The sequence below is a fragment of the Mobula hypostoma genome, chromosome 11 (genome assembly GCF_963921235.1).
Source record: "Mobula hypostoma chromosome 11, sMobHyp1.1, whole genome shotgun sequence".
Lineage (NCBI taxonomy): Eukaryota > Metazoa > Chordata > Chondrichthyes > Myliobatiformes > Myliobatidae > Mobula > Mobula hypostoma.
Window position 1 is genome coordinate 111,623,982 of NC_086107.1, and position 11,737 is coordinate 111,635,718.

Here is an 11,737-nt window from a genome sequence, read left to right on the forward strand (position 1 = left end):
GGAAACACCAATGCCCTTGAACGGCAAATCCTACGAAGAGTAGTGGATACGGCCCAGTCCATCACGGAGAAAGTTCTCCCCACCACTGAGCACGTCTGCAAGGAGCACTGTTGCAGGAAAGCAGCGTCAAGGACCCTCACCGCTCAAGTCGTGCTCCCTTCTCGCTGCAGCCATCAGGAAAAAGGGAACGGAGCCTCAAGACTCACATCACCACGTTCAGGAACGGTTATTAACCCTCAACCATCAGACTCTTGAACCAGAAGGTATAACTTCCCTCACCCCATCACTGAACTGTTCCCACAACTTATGAACACTTCATCTCATGCTCTGGATATTTATTGCTTATTTATTTATTATTAATATTTCTTCTGTATTTGCATAGTTTGCTCTTTTGCACATTGACTGTTTGTCTATCCAGTTGGGTGCGGTCTTTCATTGATTCTGTTGTGGTTCATGGATTTACTGAGCAAACCCGCAAGGAAACAGATCTCAAGAGTTGTATACGGTGACAAATATGTACTTTGATAATAAATTTACTTTGAACATTGAATTTTGAATTATAAATAATTACATTAAAATAAAGTTAGAGGCTTAAGGATGTGGAATAAATACATGAATACATAAATACCAGCATGTATTTACAATATAAACAGGATTCTAAATAGTGGTTTAAAATGTTTACAGAACAGTGCAGTGATGGGGTAATAGACGGAGGGGGCGTGGGGGCTAACTAGAATGGTTGATCAGATTAGCTGTAACAAGGAAGAAACTTTTAAGACAGCATGAAGTTTTTTGTTATAATAGCCCTTCAGTGCTTTCAGAAGGGAGCTTTTGGAAAAGCTGTTTGCAGAGTGCATAGGGTCGGAAATAATTTTTCTGCCTGCCCCTTTGTCCTGGACACACCCGGGTCCTGCGATGATGGTAGGCTGCAGCCATTGACCTCTTCTGCTGACCTGACAGTTCACTGTAAGTTTTGTGTATGGTGAGAGGATGCTGCACCGAACCAGAATGTGACGGCTGATGTGAGGATGCTCGCTATGATGTCAGTGGAGAATTGCACCAGTATGTGCTGGGGAAGGTGGAATTTTACCAACCGCCACAAGAAGGGAAACACAGTGACTTTCATTAGGACATAAGTGTGGCTATTGTTAGGATGGGAAATAGCTTCTTCCCCCAGGCTGGGAGATTCCCTGCCACCACCCTGATTTCATTCTGTATACAGCACCAGTAGTGTTTACTTTTTAACAGACACTGACAGAATCAACAAACTCATTCGTAAGGCCAGTGATGTTGTGGGGATGGAACTGGACTCTCTCACGGTGGTGTCTGAAAAGAGGATGCTGTCCAAGTTGCATGCCATCTTGGACAATGTCTCCCATCCACTACATAATGGACTGGTTGGGCACAGGAGTACATTCAGCCAGAGACTCATTCCACCGAGATGCAACACAGAGCGTCATAGGAAGTCATTCCTGCCTGTGGCCATCAAACTTTACAACTCCTCCCTTGGAGGGTCAGACACCCTGAGCCAATAGGCTGGTCCTAGACTTATTTCATAATTTACTGGCATCATTTACATATTACTATTTAACTATTTATGGTTCTATTACTATTTATTATTTATGGTGCAACTGTAACGAAAACCAATTTCCCCCAGGATCAGTAAAGTATGACTATGATTACGACTACGTCATAAATGCACCTTATTATTTTGTAAACTTACTGGGGGTAATATTACTTTATGTGTTGTGTATGTGAGTTATAGTGTCACTTGGTCTGGAGGAACATTGTTTCGTTTAGCTGTATACACGTGTACGGCTGAATAACAATAAACTTCAACTTGAATTTGAAGTATGTCCTCTGCCGAGCCCTTTTCTCATGGAAGGAGATACGGTTCTCCCACATGAGGTCCTGTGAAATCATGCCACCCGTGAACCTGAATGTAAAAACAGTGCTAACTGTAGAGTTCTTGATGATGAGTGGATGGAGAGGAGACACCATTTCTCCTGGAGTCAATCTGCATCCCTACGGATTTGAGGGTGTTCTGCTCCAAGTTGTTGTGATTGCACCAGGACTTCCAGCTTGTCCACTTCCTGGTGGCTCTCGGATTTGTTGCCTCATTGAGATGGTGAGAAAGGTTTGCTTAATCTCTTACTTCATGATCCAATGCACCAAATCCAGGCAGGGGTTTCAGTGCCCGACTACGGCCATGCTTTCAAGTTGCGGATGATGCAAAGTTATGACGGAATGTAGGTATAAATAAACGATAGTATGTCCTGACCTTTTACAAATCAATCTGCATCTCTTATTAGCTCAGGAGTCTGCTGGTTCGATCTAAGGAAACTATACTTAGATTAAAACATAGGCACAGTTTTTACACCCTGTGGGTGACTTGGTTCCTCACTGATTTCGCCAGTATGGGAGACTGAAACATCGGGACGGCAGGTGGTGTGCGTTGCTGTCGGACGAAGATGCCTGTAGACATTCTCTCTCTCTCCCCCCCCCCACCCTTCTCCCTCTCTCTCTCCTTCTCCCTCTCTCCTTTATTTGTCACATGCAATCAAAACAAGCAGTGAATTCTGTCATTTTGCGTCAGTAGCCAACACAGGCCGAGGATTGTGCTGTGTGCAATCCACAAGTGTTGCCAAGCTTCTGTCGCTGACATAGCATGCCCGCAACTCACTACCCCTCACCTGTCTGTCTTTGGAAACCAGAGAAAACCCGCAGAGTCATGAGGAGTACACGCAAACTCCTTACAGACAGCGGTGGAATTGAATCCCAATCTGTGATCGCTCGCTCTGGAAAGTGATCGTTCTGACCACTATGCTACCATGCTGCTGCCCGCCTTCTTAGAATTAGATGTCAAAGAGATTACTTTTTCACAAAGTCTATTTTAAGGTTTATTTCTTTGAACAGAAACACATATGTACATCCTTTACAATACAATCATGAGAAAGTCTGCAGTTGTTGGAAATCCTGAGCAACGCAGACAAAATACAGGTCAGGCAGCAGCTATGGAAATGAATAGATGGTCATCATTTTGGGCCGACACCCTTCTTCAGGACTGACGAGGAAGGGGGAAGATCCCAAAATATAAAGATGGGGGGGACTCTAGGTACCCTCCAACCTAATGGTATGAATACCGATTTCACCTTTTGGTGAACAAATTTCCTCCCTCCCCTTCCTCTATTCCCCACTCTGACGTTTTATTTCTTCTCAGCTGCCTATCTCTTCCACCTGGATCCCCTTCCTCCTTCCCTTCTCCTATGCTCTACTCTCCCCTCCTATCAGATTCCTTCTTCTCTATCCCTTTACCCTTCCCACCTACCTGGCTCCATCTATCTCCTTCCCATCTGCCTACCTTTTTATTCTGGTGTCTTGCCCCCCTTCCTTCTCAGTCCTGATGAAGGGTCTCGGCCTGAAACGTCGACTGTTTATTCTTTTCCATAGATGCTGCCTGACCTGCTAAGTTCCTCCAGCATTTTGTGTGTGTCGTTTTACAGTACAAGGCCCATTCCATAGTTCACAAATCATTATAGGTTTAAGTAATGTTTACACCAATAGACTCGCCTGTACAGTTTTGGAGTAAGTATTCAAAAAAGAAGCATACTACATTGGCAAGTAAGTTTGCAACAGCACAATTACATCAAGAAAATAGGACATTAAATTGCTGTCATTCCCCAAATCCCTCTTGTGACAGTGACACCAAGCTCACTCCTTTTGTGCTGAACAAATAATTTTTTATTGAAATGCTCAAGATCAAAAGACCCATTCCTCAGAAAACTTCTCCATATTTAGACAAGTTGTCAGGGTGACATGATGAAATACGTCAGACCATGGTAATTAGTGCACCATTAAAAACAAGTCAAATTATTATTTGATTCCCTTAGGAGAATTCTAAGGCTTGTAATTCAACAAATGTTAATCAAAAGGTTTATGGGACAATGAATGCATGGGAGGATGGGTAAGCTGGGAGAACATGCAGTAGTTCTCATCGAGGGGGCCTCTGTAGAAAGGATGAGCAGCTTCAAGTTCCTGGTGTCAACATCTCTGGGGATCTATCCTGGGCCCAACATATTGATGCAATTACAAAGACAGCACGGGAGCAGCTATATTTCATTAGGACTTAAGGAGATTTGGTACGCCACCAAAGATTTCAGCCAATTTTTTTCTTCCATCGAAGACTCTGACAAATTTCTCCAGATGTACTGCGGAGAGCATTCTGACTGGCTGTGTCATCGTCTGGTATGAAGGCACCAATTCACAGCGGCGAATAAGGCAGCAGAATGTTGTAAACTCAACCAGCTTCATCATGGGCACCAGCCTCCTTATCATCAAGGGCATCTTCAAAAGGTGATGTCTCAAGAAGGCGGCTTTTCTCATTAAGGACTCTCACCATCCAGTTCATGCCCCTTTTCTCATTAATACCATTAGAGAGGAGGCTTAGGGGCCTGGAGACATACACCTAACATGTTAGGAACAGCTTCTTCCCCTCAGCCATCAGATTTCTGAACGGTCCATGAAATCTTGAACTCACTAGTTTGCTGTCTTTTTGTATCTATTTATCTTAGAATATATATATTCTTATTATTTGCTAATTGAAATTTGTAGTGATCTTCACAACGAGTTTCACAACATATGATGGTGATAATAAACCTGATTTGATGTCCATGGCAAATGACAATTATCAGGATTATCTCCACATCCCAGTTTTTAGCTTTAAATCCTGTAGGTCACCAAACATTAAGTCCTCATTCAGGTAGTTAAACAAGAGGAGGTTTCTGCCATTACTTTCAGACTGCAAGTGTTAGAACCCCACTATATTCCCGATGAAAATAAAACTATTCTTAACTTCCTTCTTAGCCTGAAATATACAATCACAGGTGCTGCCTTACCTGCTGACCTCCCCAGCTTCCAGGACATCTGCAAGGAGCAATGCCACAAAAAAAAGGCAGCATCCATCGTTAAGGACCCCATCACCCATGACGTGCCCTCTTCTCATTGTAACCATCAGGAAGGAAGTACAGAAGCCTGAAGACACACACTCAACGATTCAGGAACAGCTTCTGCCCCTCCGCCGTCAGATTTCTGAATGGACAATCAAACTATTCCAAAATATGCATTCCAAACTATTGGTCCTTTGGTTCTGATCCTGGATTTCAACCTGAAACATCGCTATGCATCCTTTGCCTCCACGGATGTTGCTTGATCCACTGAGATTATCCAGCTCTTTAGTTTTCATTTCCAGTTCCAGCATCTGCAGTCTCTTTCACCTTTCTTCACCACAGCTGGGTCTCAATTCCGAAATTGGCTAGTCACAAGGGTAGTACCTTAAACCTTGGAATCAAGCAAGATGGAGCACAAGTCTAGGTGTTGCCTCATACAGTTCTGGTATGGCGGTTCTGGTTTTAATGTTGCAGTCAGTAAGGAAAACAAATAATAAATCTTGTATTTCCATTGAACTTCAAAGGCAAACAGGTGCTTCCAAATGCAGCTGTTTCTCCAATCTTCTCATTTACAGTATGTAGGCCCTTTCCAGGATATGAATGTGTCTGACTTATGGACACCCATGCATTGATAGAGATCTCATAAATATTTTATTTTCAAACAAGAACTAAATTTGGAAATGAAAACCTGTTTGCGTATAACTTTCACTCAATTACACTGGACAACAATTTTTTTTCATAAACGTTGCTTCCTCAGAATCCTTTTTTTTTGTTTGTGATAGACTTCTTGAAGCTGAACACAAATATACTTTCAGATTACTTGTATCACGCAGGAATTTGGAGAAACAAGAAATTAACTTTTATTAAATATAATGTGTTTAATTGCATAACAGAGCTGACGTCTTGCAATGGTCAAACTAAGCTAAAAATGTTTTGTTGATGATTTATATTTGTACTCAGTGTCTGAGCCTTGTCGTTGAAGTGACCAACAATAATCAGCCAACATTGATGGATTTCCAGTTGCCCGGATATCGTTTCTCCATGACCGCAATGTCCTGGTGAAACCTTTCACCATGATCGTCACTGACAGCGCGAGGATTTGCAGGAAAGAAGTCTAAATGGGAATGCAGAAAATGAATCTTTAGGGACATGTTGCGCTTCATGGTTTTGAATGCTTGAAGCATGTTGTCAACCAGCTGCTCATAAGTTGGTGCTCTGTAGTTGCCAAGAAAATTTTCAACAACATCCTTGTATGCCTTCCATGCGATTCTCTCTGATTCCACTAGAAGTTCTTTGAATTGCCTGTCACTGAATTATGAATTGAAATTGAAATAACGAATATAGGCAATTTCTAATAAAATGGTACATGATAGGGAAATTTCATGATGAGTTTCATGATTAGCAGGGTAAAATCCATAAGTATTCAGGAAGCAATATCTTTGTTGTCCAGTGTTATTATATACCATTGCCTCTTAAGAACACAAATTGCCAGTTTCATCATGGGAGGCTACTTAAGAGGGTTGCTTTCGAAACTGACAAACAATCACTCTTATTAATACTTGTTCAACAATACCCTCTTAAACCATATAACATCCACTGATAATTCAAGTCCATCAAAGCCAGCAATTGAGTGTGAGACATCATGATCCTGTATCATTGTAACTAGGTAGAAGGGACAATAAATAAATATTCATGTAAATTGGCCCTCATCAACACCATTCATTCCAATGCTGTAAAGGTATGGTTACTGTATTGTGATTTTGAGAACAAAATCAACTTCCTGAGAAAATTTGACTTGTAGATTCCTCTAAAGATGGAACTCGTTTATTATCCAAGGATGGCCTCTATTTCTTTGTCCCTCTACCTTCTCAGACTTATTATCTCACTTGCTTTCCTGAGTGAAATACTTTTCTTCCACTCTGTTTTCTCTTTGCAGCCCAGAGCTTGCTTCCTCATTGCTAATCTATGCCAAATTTTTGTGGTATCTCACAACTTCTGCATTTTGACAAACTCTTTGCAGGGAGAAGCTCGTTTTGTCTTAATTTGGATGTAACTTCAGAGTTTACTTTGAACTAGTTTTAGGTAAAATCAGACACTTACAGTTACTAAAATGAAACACTCAATAGACTTTGTCAGTATAAAATATTGAAATCTGAACTATAGCTAAGCCCAAATTGTACTTTAATTATATCTGTAAGATCTTTTATTTTATGATTGCATACCTATTCTTTATTACTCTTTTCTCCTAAACTATTCACTCTGGTCACACAACTCATCAAATCAGTTTGGGTTAGATATCTGCAATGTTATGAAAGCTAACTGTGGTATCTAAACCAAAATATGTATTCTGAACATTTAAAATTTATTGCCAACAGATAAGAAAAAGAAACTGTTTTCCTTGCAAAACTTTGGATCCACCTTCCCTTGATCATAAAGACTTTACTTTTTCATGGGGCTTTTTCTCCAAATAGCATGTCCAACTATAAGCGTACTGTATAATGTGCTATCCTCTAAACTTCAGGGAATTTATATTCTTTCCAACACTGAAATTAGGTTCATTGGCTTGTAATTACCTAGTCTGTTGCCTTCCTGTGGAAATGATGGTGCAAAGGTTGCAAATCTAATCTTTTGCCATTGGCAGTGGTTGTGATAAAGTCAATGCACATCTTCCCCTTCTTACCATGGAAGAGCCCTGAGAGTCGATGCACCTTCCTTTGGCTGAATCCATGGCAACATCTTTAGCCAGAGGGGAATCTGTGGAATTCATTGCCACAGACGACTGTGGAGGCCAAGTTATCGGGTATATTTAAAGCAGAGGTTGATAGGTTTTCTTGATCAGTCAGGGCGCCAAAGGTGACGAGGAGAAGGCCAGAGAATGCAGTTGAGAGAGATAGTAAGTCAGCCATGATGGAATATTGAAGACTAGATGGGCTGAATGGCCTAAATCTGCTCCTATGTCATATGAGTTATGGGCTCTGCTGCTGGTTTTTTATAATTAGGAAATACTAGTTGCCTTGACAATGACGGCGATAAGTCTCTTAGGATATTTTCCCCAAATTCTTTCATTTACAAGAAAGATGCTAATACTTTGTATTGATCTATTGTGCTCATGTTCTCAATCTTCATTTCAAATTTGATCATGTTTTACTTAACTGATTATTATTCATAACTCTTTGGTCCTCTTCCCACTTGCCCCATCTTCAGAAGCATCTGAACATTTTATGGAGACCAATCATTACATTGCTAAAGCACTTGCATACTTTCTTCATGTCTATGTTAATAGCTCCAGGCAACTTTTTTCATTGTGGGCATTGCTGGTAAGACAATTACTCCCCATCTCTATTTTCTGCTGCATTCAGTGATTTGTTAGACCACCTGGCAGCTGTCGGACTGCAGCTCTGTTTATAAGTTCCAATAGGATGTCCTCCATTTTGTGTTTAATGCAAGGGCTGGAGATGGAGAATTTTTCCATACAAGGTGGCTTCCAGGAAGTTTGATATATTCCAGGTTTCTCCTGTATTTCATGCACCCTTGACTTCCTCCAATTGCAAAGCAGGCAGAAGATTTTCCAAGACAATCCATCCTGACTGGCTCTCAGATTTGCTTCAATCTGACTTTTAACAATAACAAAAATATGGAAACTTAGACTATCCATTCCTTTCATTTTTCTATTGCATGAGAGAGACAAAATTGTATTCTCTTTCTGGCATATTTAGTTTTTTTTTAAAAATCAGACATCTATTCCACCACAGTAAATCAAAGAGTTGATAAAATATGGAGGCATTCTGCTTCTCAAGCTTTGGGGCACATTTTGGGCGCCACGTTAGCGAGGCGGTTAGGGCGATGCTATTACAGCTCGGGCCGTCGGAGTTCAGAGTTCAGTCCTGGCGTACTCTGTAAGGAGTCTCTGTACGTCCTCCCCGTGAAATGTGTGGGTTTTCACTGGGTCCGCTGGTTTCTTCCCACAGTCCAAAGACGTACCGGGTAAGTTAATTAGTCATTGTAAATTTGTCCCGTGATTAACTTAGGGTTAAATCAGGGTTTTCGGGGGTTTGCTGGGCAGTGCGTTCGAAGGGACAGAAGGGCCTGTTCCAAGCTGTATCTCAGAATAAATAAATTTACAGCAGCTTTATTGCTCCAAAGAATGTCCCGTCACCATTTAATGCAATCTGTGCCTGTATCCGCGGTATTACAAGTTCAAGTTCATCTCCTACTTCAAGCTGTGCGATGCCAGCAGTGAAACAGGAGTTGTTTGGACAGCAGGCAGACATGTTCTGAATGCACCGAAACAAAATCACCGAGTGCGGCTCGTTGCCAACAATATTGGCCTTGTATCTTTTTATAAAGTGCCCCATCGTAAACGTATTATCCTTGTACCACACTTGGCTGTACACCAGAAAGTAACCAGCTTCTATCACAGAGATCTTATTACCTTTCTTGTCGAGAGCCCTTCCTTTTTTCAAGCTCAGAATCCAGGGGACGGAGGTGGCTTCCATTTGGTTTTGATTCCCATCGGCTCTCCGTTCAACTCGACAGGATTGCTGTGGTCTTCCCGGGATGCATTTTTGGCAATTGCTCACTCTTACGGTGCGCTTTGGGACATTGGAAGCAATCAGTTGTACACAGGCCTGCTGTGCCTGTTCAGGGAGTGACCTGTGTATTCTAAGCTTCATCCCATCTCTTGATTTAGCCTCGTGGTACAGTTGCTCCTCAAAAACCTCATCAAGCTGGTTCACTGAAATGCTCCAGTTGGCCGCTTGGGCCTTATTTAATTTTGTCAGGGCTTCCAGGTGGAGTTTGTACGTGTCCAGTTCCTCTCTCATCGAAGAGATTTCTCCTTTCAGTGCAAGGACGTGGTGTAAAGCGACCACTGCCACATAGGTCGACATCAGAGCTACTGAAATTAAGATGCAGGCAGAGTAGATCAAATGTCTGTGCTGAATATCGTAGCCAGTCTTTTCTTGTTCTGTGCTCATTTTCATTACAAATTCCCCCTTGTTGCGGAACTGCTGCAACAACTCATCCAAAACACAAGTGCCGTTTCCTGTCAGCTGGTATTTGCAGAACACTTCACTATATCTGCTTCTGTTTTGTAATCTGGCAGGTTTTACAGTCTGCGGATGAAAGCAACAATTCACATTCTAAAACTAAACATCTACAAACGAGGAGAGTTGAGCTGGTATCTTCTTTTGCATTCCTGATGTTATCAGATTAACTGTTCCTAAGATAGGAAATGTAACTATAATAGGCTTTTTCATCTGATCTCAGGAGAGCAATTGGGATTTGGAATTCAATGCCCAATAGATTCACTTCTTTCTTCACTTATGTCCGTCACACCTCCCAGGGCATAAACCACTGACAGCAGCTCGCCAGAATCCTCTGTCCTGGTTCAGCCTTTCGAGTTGTTCCCCATTTTCAACGATCCTTTCTCTTCCAGGGATGAGGCCTTTGGAGGTTCTTTTGGTGATTCTCTGGCTCTGGGTTTACACCGGATGGGGTTGCTAGCCCCATGCCCGATAGCTTCACCTTTTGCAGCGGGCTCAGGACTGGCCTCTGGCAGAGTTGCCCAATACGGTAAAGAGCCATTATCTTTCCCAAAGACCTCGCTTGCTCTCTTTGTCAAGCACCCGGATCACTAAGGCACGTTTTAACAGGACGCACCACGAACCTCACCCAGGGGCGTTACACTTGGTGGCATAACCAAGTTCTCAGACAGCTAGCATCAATCTTGGAACAGAGGCGAATCATCACAAATGCTCTCCCACAAACATCGGCAGGAAATGTCCACATCACACGATTTGTACCAGCAGGCCAACTTCCAGAGCACCATATAACATCAAAAGATGTAAGCATTCTGCAGGTTGCTCAGGATTGGAAAATGGACATGGACTTGGAAAAAAAGCTTGTGTTTCCCCCAGACATTGCAGCTACAACACTCCGGCCAGACATGGTCCTGTGGTCCACAACAGCCAAGCTGGCGTATGTTGTGGAATTGACAGTACCATGGGAAGATGGTGTCAAAGAAGCTTATGAGAGGAAAAAGACCAAGTACTCTGAACTGGCAACTGAAGCTGCCCAGAATGGCTGGAAGACCAAGATTTTCCCTGTAGAAGTGGGACGCAGGGGATTCGTTGCTACATCTACCACCAGTCTATTGAAGAAGATGGGTGTGAGGGGTCACTCCCTCCAACAAGCAATCAAGTCCTTGTCAAATGCAGCAGAAGAAAGCAGCAATTGGATTTGAATTAAAAGGAAAGACAACAACTGGGCTGCAAGATGAAGACGGGAGGGTATGGAACTGAGGGGGGTGTATCTGGGACGCCAGGTCACACCGTTGAGCCCTCTGGAGACGTTGTGGGCTTATCAACGAAACGTCAAAGAAGGAGGGTGCCCACCTGATGACCCCGATGACGTACCTACCCTCCCTCCTTGTCACCTCTCCAAACCCACTGCCAATATCGAGAGTGCCAACTTACCATAGGGATTGAAACACCAGGTCCTAATAGCTCTACTACCAAATATACCCAGATGATCACTAAAGAGCCGCAGGCTGCAGGGGCAATGGGCAGGGTTAGAGAATGGAATAAAAACAAAGCCCACTTTGGTGATGGGTGGAATAAATTCTTCTTGTACCATATGCATAAGATTCTTCACAATTTGATAATGCATTTATTACAATGCATGTTCCTGCTTCAGATTCAGCCTTTCTTGGGTTATAGTCTTTACAGACAGAAGGTCTCATACAGTGATTAATTATGAAATGGGCTGAATATTTTGTTGGTGAGCATGTA

The 11,737-nt window shown here is 42.4% G+C and overlaps 1 protein-coding gene across 2 annotated transcripts; it reads right to left on the minus strand.

Moving 5' to 3' along the window:
- Positions 1 to 2,939: 2,939 nt before the first annotated feature.
- LOC134354111 (tumor necrosis factor ligand superfamily member 13B-like) lies at positions 2,940 to 9,945 on the minus strand. Of its 2 annotated transcripts, XM_063062892.1 has the most exons (2): positions 9,379 to 9,945; positions 2,940 to 6,060 (listed from the first exon to the last, which is right to left on the minus strand). In XM_063062892.1, exons 1-2 carry the CDS (start codon positions 9,926 to 9,928, stop codon positions 5,942 to 5,944), a joined length of 669 nt encoding a protein of 222 aa, XP_062918962.1. In that variant the 5' UTR covers positions 9,929 to 9,945; the 3' UTR covers positions 2,940 to 5,941. The 2 variants fall into 2 exon arrangements, with proteins under 2 accessions (XP_062918962.1, XP_062918961.1); XM_063062891.1 differs by having other exon boundaries at positions 5,928 to 9,945.
- Positions 9,946 to 11,737: the final 1,792 nt, after the last annotated feature.